This window comes from Balaenoptera borealis, assembly GCF_965194805.1.
Source record: "Balaenoptera borealis genome assembly, chromosome: 15".
In the NCBI taxonomy this organism is placed as follows: domain Eukaryota; kingdom Metazoa; phylum Chordata; class Mammalia; order Artiodactyla; family Balaenopteridae; genus Balaenoptera; species Balaenoptera borealis.
In genome coordinates, this window is record NC_138871.1 from 55,696,266 (window position 1) to 55,711,396 (window position 15,131).

Genomic DNA, 15,131 nt, shown 5'->3' on the forward strand with positions numbered 1-15,131 from the left:
CAACACGTGACTCCCCCTACGTCTGGCGCGCCCGGCCTTTGGTCTCTCCCGCTCCGGGCGACCCCGCGGTCACGTGCTCCCCCTGTCCTTGCCCGGCGTGCAGCCTAAGGTGGGGACGGCTGAGCCATGGCGGCCCTGCTGAGACCGGCCCGCTGGCTCTTCCGCGCCGGGGCGGCCCCGCACCTCCCGCTCTCCCTGCGCCTTCTGGCGGGCGGCCCGAGCCGGCCGCACGCCGCCTTCTGTCCGCGCGCCGCTCGCGCCGGGCCCGTCGCCGGGTGAGTGCCCGGCCGCTTCCTCAGCCCGCCTGCAGCGCGGCAGTTCCTCGGGGTCGTGGACGTGGGCGAGGGCTGGGTCCCACCTGTGCTCTTTCTACACTCTCCTCGCTGCTCCAGGGCCAGGCGTCCCCGGGCCTCGTATCACGCTCCTCTCCGGGGTGTTTAGGGTGACAGGGTTGGTCGCCTTCAGAAGGTTACGGCCACGAACGTGGCTTGCTTCCGTCATGGATCCTGCCATCGCCGCCTCGGACTTGGTCTTCCTGTCCTCGGGTTATCGACGTCCTAAGAAGCTGAGAGGGGCTTTGAAGGCTGCTGCTGGGGGTCAGGTGTTACTCTTCTATGATTGACCGGCTCGGGTGTTGTCCCACGTGCAAGCGTTATTGGTGCTTAGTAACCATCTAGGACTTAAGTTTCGAGAGCTTTTTTTTTGGAGGGAGGATAGGTTGGGAATTTTGGGTGAGCTAGGGGTAGCTTAGAGGTGGAAGTTTAATTATCTATCATTAGTTTGGGCTTTTGCCTCCGTTTTCTTCAGTGGAGTTTACCTCTCAGTATTTATGAAGATGTGCAGCGGGTTGGGAGTTGTGACAGTAGGCTCTGTAAGTGTCAGTGAATGGATATATGGACACATTCTAGGCACTCTGTGGGAGCTGGGGGTGCAAAGGCAAATTAAGTTCTCAGCGGGTGTCAAATGTGTGAATAAATGCTCTCATGGATTGAGGTTTATCAGGAGGTAAGTTTGGTATAGACTTTGCCAAGGAGAGGATAAGGAAGTTTGATGAAGGTGTTAATTAGAGCAGTATTCTGATCACCTGAGAAGGGTAGGTGGGCACTGAGATTTTAGAATTGAAGAAAAACTGATTTTGAAAGACTAGTGTTTATAAATAGAGGTACTTTGGGAGACAGTATAAAGACTAAGAGCTGAGGGTCTGGAATAGGCCAGGGCTGGACTGCAGCCTTCTCTATTTGCATTGTGCCACTGGACAAGTTATGTAACGTTGACAGGCTTCAGTTTCTTTAGTTATAAGATGGAAGTGGTAATAGTGTTGGTGATATTGCATGAGGTTATTTATATAAAGCTCTTAACATAGGGCCTGGTGCCTAGTAAATGCTATATTAGTTACTATAATAGTAACAGTAATAGCTGTGATTGCATGGATTTTTTGTGGTCCTCCTTGGAAACCTACTTTATGTGTAGAATTACATGGAGGAAATGTTTTATGACTTCTTTTTTTTTTAATCAGTCATCAATTTTATACACATCATTGTATACATGTCAGTCCCAATCGCCCAATTCAGCACACCACCATCCCCCCCCCCCCCCACTGCGGTTTTCCCCCCTTGGTGTCCATACGTTTGTTCTCTACATCTGTGTCTCAACTTCTGCCCTGCAAACCGGTTCATCTGTACCATTTTTCTAATTTCCACATACATGCGTTAATATACGATATTTGTTTTTCTCTTTCTGACTTACTTCACTCTGTATGACAGTCTCTAGATCCATCCACGTCTCAACAAATGACTCAATTTCGTTCCTTTTTATGGCTGAGTAATATTCCATTGTATATATGTACCACATCTTCTTTATCCATTGGTCTGTCGATGGGCATTTAGGTTGCTTCCATGACCTGGCTATTGTAAATAGTGCTGCAATGAACATTGGGGTTCATGTGTCTTTTTGAATTATGGTTTTCTCTGGGTATATGGCCAGTAGTGGGATTGCTGGATCATATGGTAATTCTATTTTTAGTTTTTAAAGGAACCTCCATATTGTTCTCCATAGTGGCTGTATCAATTTACATTCCCACCAACAGTGCAAGAGGGTTCCCTTTTCTCCACACCCTCTCCAGCATTTGTTGTTTGTAGATTTTCTGATGATGCCCATTCTAACTGGTGTGAGGTGATACCTCATTGTAGTTTTGATTTGCATTTCTCTAATAATTAGTGATGTTGAGCATCTTTTCATGTGCTTCTTGGCCATCTGTATGTCTTTGGAGAAATGTCTATGTAGGTCTTCGGCCCATTTTTGGATTGGGTTGTTTGTTTTTTTAATATTGAGCTGCATGAGCTGCTTGTAAATTTTGGAGATTAATCCTTTGTCCGTTGCTTCATTTGCAAATATTTTCTCCCATCTGAGGGTAGTCTTTTTGTCTTGTTTATGGTTTCCTTTGCTGTGCAAAAGCTTTGAAGTTTCATTAGGTCCCATTTGTTTATTTTTGTTTTTATTTCCATTACTCTAGGAGGTGGATCAAAAAAGATCTTGCTGTGATTTATGTCAAAGAGTGTTCTGCCTATGTTTTCCTCTAAGAGTTTTATAGTGTCTGGTCTTATATTTAGGTCTCGAATCCATTTTGAGTTTATTTTTGTGTATGGTGTTAGGGAGTGTTCTAATTTCATTCTTTTACATGTAGCTGTCCAGTTTTCCCAGCACCACTTACTGAAGAGACTGTCTTTTCTCCATTGTATATCTTTGCCTCCTTTGTCATACATTAGTTGACCATAGGTGCGTGGGTTTATCTCTGGGCTTTCTATCTTGTTCCATTGATCTATGTTTCTGTTTTTGTGTCAGTACCATATTGTCTTGATTACTGTAGCTTTGTAGTATAGTCTGAAGTCAGGGAGTCTGATTCCTCCAGCTCCGTTTTTTTCCCTCCAGACTGCTTTGGCTATTCGGGGTCTTTTGTGTCTCCATACAAATTTTAAGGTGATTTGTTCTAGTTCCGTAAAAAATGCCATTGGTAATTTGATAGGGATTGCATTGAATCTGTAGATTGCTTTGAGTAGTATAGTCATTTTCACAATATTGATTCTTCCAATCCAAGAACTTGGTATATCTCTCCATCTGTTGTTACCATCTTTAATTTCTTTCATCAGTGTTTTATAGTTTTCTGCATACAGGTCTTTTGTCTCCCTAGGTAGGTTTATTCCTAGGTATTTTATTCTTTTTGTTGCAGTGGTAAATGGGAGTGTTTCCATAATTTCTCTTTCAGATTTTTCATCATTAGTGTATAGGAATGCAAGAGATTTCTGTGCATTAATTTTGTATCCTGCAACTTTACCAAATTCATTGATTAGCTCTAGTAGTTTTCTGGTGGCATTTTTAGGATTCTCTATGTATAGTATCATGTCATCTGCAAACAGTGACCGTTTTACTTCTTCTTTTCCAATTTGTATTCCTTTTATTTCTTTTTCTTCTCTGATTGCCATGGCTAGGACTTCCAAAACTATGTTGAATAATAGTGGTGAGAGTGGACATCCTTGTCTCGTTCCTGATCTTAGAGGAAATGCTTTCAGTTTTTCACCATTGAGAATGATGTTTGCTGTGGGTTTGTCGTATACGGCCTTTATTATGTTGAGGTAGGTTCCCTCTATGCCCACTTTCTGGAGAGTTTTTACCATAAATGGGTGTGGAATTTTGTCAGAAGCTTTTTCTGCATCTATTGAGATGATCATATGGTTTTTATTCTTCAATTTGTTAATATGGTGTGTCACATTGATTGATTTGCGTATATTAAAGAATCCTTGCATCCCTGGGATAAATCCCACTTGATCGTGGTGTATGATCCTTTTAATGTGTTGTTGGATTCTGTTTGCTAGTATTTTGTTGAGGATTTTTGCATCTATATTCATCAGTGATATTGGTCTGTAATTTTCTTTTTTGGTAGTATCTTTGTCTGGTTTTGGTATCAGGGTGATGGTGGCCTCATAGAATGAGTTTGGGAGTATTCCTTCCTCTGCAATTTTTTGGAAGAGTTTGAGAAGGATGGGTGTTAGCTCGTCTCTAAATGTTTGATAGAATTCACCTGTGAAGCCATCTGGCCCTGGACTTTTGTTTGTTGGAAGATTTTTAATCACAGTTTCGATTTCATTACTTGTGATTGGTCTGTTCATATTTTCTGTTTCTTCCTGGTTCAGTCTTGGAAGGTTATACCTTTCTAAGAATTTGTCCATTTCTTCCAGGTTGTCCATTTTATTGGCATAGAGTTGCTTGTAGTAGTCTCTTAGGATGCTTTGTATTTCTGCAGTGTCTGTTGTAACTTCTCCTTTTTCATTTCTAATTTTATTGATTTGAGTCCTCTCCCTCTTTTTCTTGATGAGTCTGGCTAATGGCTTATCAATTTGGTTTATCTTCTCAAAGAACCAGCTTTTAGTTTTATTGATCTTTGCTATTGTTTTCTTTGTTTCTATTTCCTTTATTTCCACTCTGATCTTTATGATTTCTTTCCTTCTGCGAAGTTTGGGTTTTGTTTGTTCTTCTTTCTCTAGTTCCTTTAGGTGTAAGGTTAGATTGTTTACTTGAGGTTTTTCTTGTTTCTTTAGGTAGGCTTGTATAGCTATAAGCTTCCCTCTTAGAACTGCTTTTGCTGCATCCCATAGGTTTTGGATCGTTGTGTTTTCATTGTCATTTGTCTCTAGGTATTTTTTGATTTCCTCTCTGATTTCTTCAGTGATCTCTTGGTTATTTAGTAACATATTGTTTAGCCTCCATGTGTTTGTGCTTTTCACGTTTTTTTCCCTGTAATACATTTCTAATCTCATAGCATTGTGGTCAGAAAAGATGCTTGATATGATTTCAATTTTCTTAAGTTTACTGAGGCTTGATTTGTGACCCAAGATGTGATCTATCCTGGAGAATATTCTGTGCGCACTTGAGAAGAAAGTGTAATCTGTTTTTGGATGGAATGTCCTATAAATATCAATTAAATCTATCTGGTCTATTGTGTCATTTAAAGCTTCTGTTTCCTTATTTATTTTCATTTTGGATGATCTGTCCATTGGTGTAAGTGAGGTGTTAAAGTCCCCCACTATTACTGTGTTACTGTTGATTTTCTCTTTTATAGCTGTTAGCAGTTGCCTTATGTATTGAGGTGCTCCTATGTTGGGTGCATATATATTTATAATTGTTATATCTTCTTCTTGGATTGATCCCTTGATCATTATGTAGTGTCCTTCCTTGTCTCTTGTAACATTCTTTATTTTAAAGTCTATTTTATCTGATATGAGTATAGCTACTCCAGCTTTCTTTTGATTTCCATTTGCATGGAATATCTTTTTCCATCCCCTCACTTTCAGTCTGTATGTGTCCCTAGGTCTGAAGTGGGTCTCTTGTAGACAGCATATAGATGGGTCTTGTTTTTGTATCCATTCAGCAAGCCTGTGTCTTTTGGTTGGAGCATTTAATCCATTCACGTTTAAGGTAATTATCGGTATGTATGTTCCTATGACCATTTTCTTAATTGTTTTGGGTTTGTTTTTGTAGGTCCTTTTCTCCTCTTGTGTTTCCCACTTAGAGAAGTTCCTTTAGCATTTGTTGTAGAGCTGGTTAGGTGGTGCTGAATTCTCTTAGCTTTTGCTTGTCTGTAAGCTTTTGATTTCTCCATCAAATCTAAATGAGATCCTTGCCAGGTAGAGTAATCTTGGTTGTAGGTTCTTTCCTTTCATCACTTTAAGTACATCATGCCACTCCCTTCTGGTTTGTAGAGTTTCTGCTGAGAAATCAACTGTTAACCTTATGGGAGTTCCCTTGTACGTTATTTGTCGTTTTTCCCTTGCTGCTTTCAATAATTTTTCTTTGTCTTTAATTTTTGCCACTTTGATTACTATGTGTCTCGGCGTGTTTCTCCTTGGGTTTATCCTGTATGGGACTCTCTGCACTTCCTGGACTTGGGTGGCTATTTCCTTTCCCATGTTAGGGAAGTTTTCGACTATAATCTCTTCAAATATTTTCTCTGGTCCTTTCTGTCTCTCTTCTCCTTCTGGGACCCCTATAATGCGAATGTTGTTGCGTTTAATGTTGTCCCAGAGGTCTCTTAGGCTGTCCTCATTTCTTTTCATTCTTTTTTCTTTATTCTGTTCCGCAACAGTGAACTCCACCATTCTGTCTTCTAGGTCACTTATCCGTTCTTCTGCCTCAGTTATTCTGCTATTGATTCTTTCTAGTGTAGTTTTCATTTCAGTTATTGTATTGTTCATCTCTGTTTGTTCTTTAATTTTTCTAGGTCTTTGTTAAACATTTCTTGCATCTTCTCGATCTTTGCCTCCATTCTTATTCCGAGGTCCTGGATCATCTTCACTCTCATTATTCTGAATTCTTTTTCTGGAAGGTTGCCTATCTCCACTTCATTTAGTTGTTTTTCTGGGGTTTTATCATGTTCCTTCATCTGGTATATAGCCCTCTGCCTTTTCATCTTGCCTATCTTTCTGTGAATGTGGTTTTTATTCCACAGGCTGCAGGATTGTAGTTTTTCTTGCTTCTGCTGTCTACCCTCTGGTGGTTGAGGCTATCTAAGAGGCTTGATGGGAGGCTCTGGTGGTGGGTAGAGCTGACTGTTGCTGTGGTGGTCAGAGCTCAGTAAAACTCGAATCCACTTGACTGATGATGGGTAGGGCTGGGTTCCCTCCTTGTTGGTTGTTTTGCCTGAGGCAACCCAACACTGGAGCCTACCTGGGCTCTTTGGTGGGGCTAATGACAGACTCTGGGAGGGCTCACGCCAAGGAGTACTTCCCAGAACTTCTGCTGCCAGTGTCCTTGTCCCCACGATGAAACAGAGCCACACCCCGCCTCTGCAGGAGACCTTCCAACACTAGCAGGTAGTTCTGGTTCAGTCTCCCACGGGGTCACTGCTCCTTCCCCTGGGTCCCGATGCACACACTATTTTGTGTGCGCCCTCCAAGAGTGGGGTCTCTGTTTCCCCCAGTCCTGTAGAAGTCCTGCAATCAATTCCCACTAGGCTTCAAAGTCTGATTCTCTAGGAATTCCTCCTCCTGTTGCCGGACCCCCAGGTTGGGAAGCCTGACGTGGGGCTCAGAACCTTCACTCCAGTGGGTAGACTTCTGTGGTATAAGTGTTCGCCAGTCTGTGAGTCACCCACCCAGCAGTTATGGGATTTGATTTTACTCTGATTGCGCCCCTCCTACTGTCTCATTGTGGCTTCTCCTTTGTCTTTGGATGTGGGGTATCTTTTTTGGTGAGTTCCAGTGTCTTCCTGTCGATGATTGTCCAGCAGCTAGTTGTGATTCTGGTGTTCTTGCAAGAGGGAGTGAGAGCACGTCCTTCTACTCCGCCATCTTGGTTAATCTTTATGACTTCTTAACAACTTAGTTATACATCTTTGGAATGTAGTCTGCTTATGACTTGGAGCCTACCTCAATTTTCTCATTAGGCCTGAACAGTTAACCTTTAGAAGTTGTGCCTCTCCTTTCACAGATCTACACTTCTTGGCTTTCAGAGAGGTTCTTTTGAGAAAGTTGTGCCAATTATTTATATTTTTCTAGTCCTTAACATCCCCGTGAGGCCAGGGGAGGGTCGATGTTACAGTTCGTCTTCGCTGTTGCATTTGAGGAAAACAGTAGGGAGAACACAATCTAGTAGAAAGGGTGTTGGTCTGCTCATCAGACCTGGGTTCCATTTACTTGCTGCGTAACCTTACGTAACCTTTTTGATCCTCAGTTCGTTGTCTGTGAAGTAGAGGTAACAAGGCCTTTCCCCCTTCTTTGTAAAGCTCATTTCTTGTCATTCAGGACTCAACTTAAATGCTATCTCTTCAGAGAGACCTTACCTCAACACTCAGTGCAAACCCTATTTTAGTTGTATCATGGCATGTCTTACTTGTCTGATATTATTTATCTGCTCGCTGCTTGTTTCCTTAGAACTTTGTCTTGTTCACCACTGTGTGCTCAGCTCATAGCAGGCAGTAAAGAAGTATTTGTTTTCTTGTTCTCCTGGACTCTGAACATTTTCTATATGGTTTCCTACCCACAGCCTGTAAGCATGCTCACATCTTTCCCACCTGAAAAACAAAACCTTTCCTGAAACTGGACTTAACTCCACATGCTCCCCAGTCTCTTCTTCCTGTCTGTACTCCTGTCTCCTTCATTTCTTCACTTCGAATTCGCTCTTTGACCCACTGCAGTCACACCACTGGGAATAGCCATCATTGTTTTATTTATTAACTTTTTATTATGTATTTTTAAATTTTAGAACTTATGTGCCTTCAGGAGCAATTGCAAAATATTGGGGGGGAAAGCAATAAACTAAAAATCACCCTTAATTCTATCACCCACAGAGAGCCATTGAGATGTGTGTGTGTGTGTGTGTGTGTGTGTATATAAAGAGAGAGAGAGTGCTTTTAAAATTAGGTGTGTCTGAGATGTAAGTTTATTTCATTGAATTTTTTTAAGGGACTTCTTAATAACCAGATCCACTCTTTTTTTTTTTTTTATAAATTTATTTTTTATTTTTATTTTTGGCTGCGTTGGGTCTTTGTTGCTGTGCGCGGGCTTTCTCTGGTTGCGGCGAGTGGGGGCTACTCCTCGTCACAGTGTGTGGGCTTCTCATTGCAGTGGCTTCTCTTGTTGCGGAGCACGGGCTCTAGGCACGCGGGCTTCAGTAGTTGAGGCACGCGGGCTTCAGTAGTTGTGGCACGCGGACTCAGTAGTTGTGGCTCACGAGCTCTAGAGGCAGGCTCAATAGTTGTGGTGCACGGGCTTAGTTGCTCCGCTGCATGTGGGATCTTCCCGGACCAGGGCTCCAACCTGTGCCCCCTGCATTGGCAGGTGGATTCTTAATCACTGGGCCACCAGGGAAGCCCCCAGATCCACTCTTAAGGCCTTGATCTCTGGCATTACTGTCTCCCATTTCCCCCTTAATGAAACCCTTTTATTGGCATTGATGACACCACTCTTTCTTGATTTTATTCTCTTTAGAATTTTTCTCACTTTGTTGCATCCTTTTTCCTCTGTTCATCTCTTAAATGCTGATATCTTTGGTGGGTGGCGGTGGTTGTCCTTAGTCCTTTTGTTTTCTCATTTTTTTTCATTCCCTTTGGGCGACCTCTTCCATTTTTAGGGCATCAGCCCATACCTGCCTATCTGATGATGGCAATATTTTCCTTCCTGGAGGTGCCTGCCTGCTACTAGGCACCTCCACTGGTTGAACTATAGGTACTTCAAACCCATACATCTCAAACTGGATTCATCACTTTGCTGTACACCAGAAACTAACACAACATTGTAAGTCAACTATACTTCCATTTTAAAAATTTTAAAAAAAAGAAAATATCAAACTGGATTCATCTTTCCTCCCAAATCTGTTCCTCGTGCGTTCCCTGTTTTAGTGTATGTTGCTATTTCTGTCAGCTTTCTAGAGATTTTTCATTCATATTTCTTTGACACTTCCCTGTTCCCATCCTCCCTCCTATGTATTGATTGCACAAATGATTAAGTTCTGTTAGAGCTACTTCATCTGGAATGGTTTCCCTCTTCTTCCAACCCCCACTTTATTCTGTAGTTTCCCTGGTAATTTGATCTTGTCATTTTCCTACTTAAAAATTAGACAATGTGGTGGCTCCCATTTGTTCCAGGATAAGGTGCTTCATGATCTGGAGATGCCTCTGGAGCCTCACTTCTTGTGAGTTCATTCCCATGGTGTCCTCTGTCCTAGCCATATCAAACTCTACTTCAAAGTCCTCCATAGCAGGGCTTCTGAAACCGTAATGAGCATAAGAATTCCCTGGGGATCCTCTGAAAATGTGGATTCTGACTTTGTAGGTATAGGTAGGGGACTGAGATTCCGCATTTTTAACAAGCCCCCAGATGATAAAGGTGCTGCTGGTCTGTGAACCAGCAAGGCTTTGATGGACCATGTTGCACATCTCTTTACCTTTGATTGTGATGTTCACTTTTGGAATGTGTCTCCTCTTCTCTGTTTAATCTCTGTTGCTGGCTTCTCCCTTTGACCACTCCCTTCTTGTGCTTTCTCTCAGATCCGGAATCACTAAAGCACCCATTAACACTATTGCATGTGTACCCACCAGCACTCCAGACCTGGCTGAAGGTTCCTTGAAGGCAGGGACTTTGTCTTACTCTTTTTGCCTCCCCTGATGTCTGACTTTGTGGCACATAGTAGATGTCAAATGTTTGTTGAGTAAATCAATGAAAATCTTAGACATTGAGGAAGGAATGTTTGTGGGATGCAAAGGAGTTTGAAGGGGTACTTAACCCATTCATGTAGTGCAGTGGATCTCCACAAATTCACCCTGATCTTGATTTCCAGGAATGTCTGAGAAGGACAGATGAGTATTATTGAGTGAAATTATTAGAATTTATTAATCCTTAGGTGCTTCAGAGGAAAGGTAAGCTTTGAGCTAAATCAGTTTGGAAGCGGATCTGGATTGATGATTATCTTAAAGGTGAAGAGCACATATTGCCCTATGACAGACTGATGTGACTTTTAAAATTGAAAGGAGAGAAAACTTTTCCTTACCTCTCATTAAAAAAACTTTCTCAGCACATCTTAAAAGTCTGTCTGGGTCCTTCGGAGTTGCGATTCAGCCTCTGCTCCCTGTGGGTTTGAGTTTATCAATTACAGAGGACTATGATAGGCACGTGTACAACATATTATATATGTGCTATCCATAGAGAGGAGTATAATACTGTGGCATTTCAGAGAGAAGAAGGAAAGAAACATTTGTTTTGTGGTAGGGGATCGCTCAAGTTTAAGAGGCCATGTGGTAATGAGTAGTCAGAATGTTCCAGGGGAAGAAAGAGGAGGAAGAAACTTGGAGGCCATACTTTTATCCTGTGTGTCTACGTGGAGTGGGATGTAGTGGAAGTTGATACTGCAAAAGCCAATCAGTTTTTTTTTTTAATAAATTAATTTATTTATTTTTGGCTAGGTTGGGTCTTCGTTGCTGCACGCGGGCTTTCTCTAGTTGCGGCGAGCGGTGGCTACTCTTGGTTGCGGGTGCGCGGGCTTCTCATTGCGGTGGCTTCTCTTGGTTGCGGAGCACAGGCTCTAGGCACGCGGGCTTCAGGAGTTGTGGCACACAGGCTTAGTTGCTCCGCGGCATGTGGGATCTTCCTGGACCAGGGCTCCCGCCCGTGTCCCCTACATTGGTAGGCGGATTCTTAACCACTATGCCACCAGGGAAGTCCCCAGTCAATTTCTTAAAGCTACCAGGGTTGATTAGAAAGTTGGTCGGAAGCCATTGGAGGCTTTTGAGAGGTACAGGTCCTGACAAAGTTTACAAAGACCCTAGGAGAAATAGGGACTGGGGATAGATAGACCAGTGAGGAATAACATCGATACACACTGCAGATGAGGGTTAATAGGGCCACGACTAGGTGGTGCAGAACTGAAGAAAAGATACTTCCTTTTCTGAGAGAAAGAGAACAGGAGCTTGGCGAGAATGTTAGAATTAGGAAGAATTGATTTGGAGATTAGGATAAATAATAGTACCTTTGGGGTAGATCTTTACCGTTGTCAAACTGTGTATGAATTTATCACACACATGTTTCATCTTCTGTGGGTTGATATTACAAATTAGGGAAACTGAGGTTTAGAAGGGTGAAGTAATTTATCCAGGATCTCCAGTTGGGATTCAACTGCAGATGCTGTGATTCTCAGTTCCCAAGTGCTTTGAATATGTTGTGTTTTAGGTGCTGAAAGGATTACTTATGGACATAAAAACATTTTTTTAAAAAGGCAATACATAATACAGTATAAATTGAGGAATTAGAGACTATCACAAGTAAGTAAGCACATCATAAGATCTCAGAATGTAAACTTTGGAGGGCATCTCTAGAATAATCTAGTCTATGCCACTCTTGCTTTATATTGATAGATTCTACAGAGTATCTTGCTCCACATTGCACCAAAGGTCCCAGCCTGGTTAACTGACTCATTACTTCCTGTCATAGCTGAGACAAAGGAAACATCCCTTTGGACTGGAAGAGCCTGAGATGGAGGGGACATCTGGATAGGTGGAAAGGAATGACATTGGTGTTTCAAGCCAGAAGACTGTTACCAAGTGTAGAAGGGTTGCTAGTGACTTTTTTATTCTGAAGTTCTGTGACTTACTGTAAAGCATAAAGCAGTGTTTGGGGGACAGCTTAGCTGGGCAAGAGTTTTCGGAGAATTGAGGTCTTGCAAAATCCAGGGAGAATTTTTCAGGGAGAAAATAGTTCAGGGAGAAAGTTCATTGTGACAGCTTTACAAAGATTTTTTAAAAGATCAAACAGCAGATATTTATTGAGTACCTTCTATAATAAGAGCTATTAATTGAGCACTCTTTTTGTTAGGAATCTTGTATTTATTTTTTATGTGATCTTTACAAGGTAGGTATTTTTTCTCACGTGAGGGAACTAATGCTTAAACCAAATACCTTTCCCAGAGTCACGTACCTGTTAGATAGCATAGCTTGGATTTCCGTAAGCCTTTTAAAATAAGTCTTGTACTTTCTGCTAAGACATTTTAAAAAGAAGAAATAATGTAGTTGATATTTATTATGCTTACTTTGCTGGGTCCTTTATGTATACTTTTCTCAGTGTTGCCCAGACCTTGGGCATTTGTGTACTGCCTTCATATTTTTTGCCAAATCTATTACTACCTAAACTATTATTTAAGTTTAGCATTTTTCTTTTCATTGGGTTTAGGTTTAAACTGACATTTTATAACTTAATTTTGTTTTAAGCAAGAATGCTAGGAAGATAAAGATCTAGATGCAGTAGTTACTTTAAACTATTTATTGAAGTAAATAAAACTACAGAAATAGGAAGTCTTTGTCTACATGCTATCTAAAATCATTTTCCTGGCAGAAGTGCAATATTTTGGGAAATTATCTGCATTATCTCAGTCTTTGTGATATTCCTGTGAGGTGAGTACTATTATCTCTGAGATTTTACAGGCTTAGAGAGAGTTGTGGAAACTTGGCCAAAGTTACATATCTTAGAAATGGCAGAGCCTGAAATCAGGACAGACTGGTTTTTTGTGTGTTTTTTTTTTTCCCTTCCAATGAGAATGTCTTGAATGACCTAACTTTTGCATGATGGCTAACCGTTTATCCTTTTTTTTTTTTTTATATATATATATAATTAGAGACTTTTGGCTTATAATTAGTGATAGTTCCCAGGAAACATGGCAACAGATATAAAAAGAATATGTTAGACATTTCTTATTGGAATCTAGGTTTCTGTTGAGTCTGGTGTTAGCAAATTTGGAATACTAGACTTTTCAGTACAAGCTCTTCTGTTCTTAAGCTTCTTTCTTTTCTCCTTATAATATAGACTTTACAGTTAGGGGCCATGTTGGAAATTCTTAATTTTTTTAAACACATAAAATATTCATGTTAAATTTGACTCTAAACAAGAATTTTAAGGACCAAAATTAGGAGTAATTGCCAAAATTTCCCCTCCTTATCCCAATAACCATTTTACATTTTTACATTCAAGCCCACACTCTGAAAGCTGGTGTGTTTCCACTATGCCATGGAGCCTTCTGTTTTTGTCTCTAAGATTGTGCTTATCAAGTGTTATGAAAATGATACGTAATACGTTAAGATATATACAGAGGATTAATTAAGACTCTCTAGGGCTTTTTTACATGCATTTTTCTCTATTACATGGAAGTGAGAATTAACAAATTGTACTGGCAAGACTTGTTGCCTGGAATTTGCAGTTAAATCAGGTGGGAGCCTTGGTGATTCTCATCTCCGCGCCCACCCTCCTCTAAGCTTCAGTCTCTCACTCAGATTGCTGCAACAGCTTCCTAAGTGGTATCTCTATTAAATTCTTGCTGCTGTCTAATTTATGGTCTACCCTGCAGCTAGACTGATCTTTTCTAAACAGAAATAGATCATACCACAACCCCTGCTTACAAAACCTTCAGTAGGGTTCTATACAGTTTTGTACTTGGAATGAAATCTGTATCTAGAATAAAATCCAGACTCCTTACCTTCACAGTCCTCCATGATCTAGCCCAGCCTTCCTCTCCAATCTCATCCCATCTGTTGCTCACGCACTTGGTCTGCTGATTGTTCTACTTGGCCTAGAATACTCATCCTCTGCTATCTGTGTGGCTGCTGCTTTTTATCCTTAGTTAGAAATTTTGAGTGTCATCATCTTTGTACGTTTAATCCAAAGTAGAACCCTACTGTTATTTCATTGGAGTCATAGAACTTAACACAACTGGTGGGTTTTGTTTTGTTTTGTTTTTTAAGTTTAACTAATTGATTATCAGGTTTACTTACTAGATAAGTAGAAAGGCTGATCCTAGCACAGTGCTTTATACATAGAAGGTGCTTAATAAATCTTTGAATCAATAAATGAAAGAATTTAGGTGTTGTGATACAAGTAAAAAAAAAAACAGTTATAGGATCCTAAAGAGGTAGTGACATGAAGACGGTTTTGGGGGAGATTGATCTGGCAGTTGTATGAAGAAAAGCTGAAGCCTGAGAAACTAATATGAGTTTTGTTGCAAAAATCCATGTGTTCTGGATTGAACAAGGGACTCAGAAATAAAGAGGTATCTGAGGGCTCAACAGATGCACTGTGAAGGATGAGAGGGATTGAGCAATTATAAGATTTTGAGCTTGAGGGAACAATGTAAAGATGGTGTAGTCAGTAGCAGTGAAGAAATTTGAAAGGAATACCAGCCACTTTTAGGAGGAGTCATTGTTTTTTGAATTTTTAACATGTTAAAACTTAATTGGAATCAGTATATACATAAAATGTATAAAAGAATTATATACCGCAATGAAGTTGGGTTTATTCCAGGTGTGCAAGCCTGGTTCAACATTTGAATAGTCAATTGATGTTATCAGCCATATCAACAGACTAAAGAAAACCCAAGTAGAATAGCTAAAATAAGGGATTGGTGAGAACATAAGAGAAATTTGGATACCTATTGCCTACAGAATAGTTCAGCAAAATATGCTGCTGTGAGAGCAGCATTGTGAAAATCAGTCTTGTATTTTATAAGCATGTCATAAAATCCAAATCCCGTAGTTATCAGCCATTGTAGACTTTCCCTTATCTCGTCTCACATTCCCTGCCTAGGTTTAATTTTTACCACTTTCCAGT

At 40.8% G+C, this 15,131-nt stretch overlaps 1 protein-coding gene across 1 annotated transcript in view; it reads left to right on the forward strand.

Annotated features, from left to right (window-relative positions):
• The first annotated feature begins 72 nt into the window (after positions 1 to 72).
• LRPPRC (leucine rich pentatricopeptide repeat containing) overlaps positions 73 to 15,131 on the forward strand; it is a 111,258-nt gene continuing 96,199 nt past the window's right edge. Inside the window, exon 1 of the mRNA XM_082357991.1 lies at positions 73 to 275. Within this exon, the coding sequence (XP_082214117.1) occupies positions 127 to 275 (149 nt within the window). The 5' untranslated portion in view covers positions 73 to 126. The remainder of the gene's footprint in view (positions 276 to 15,131) is intronic.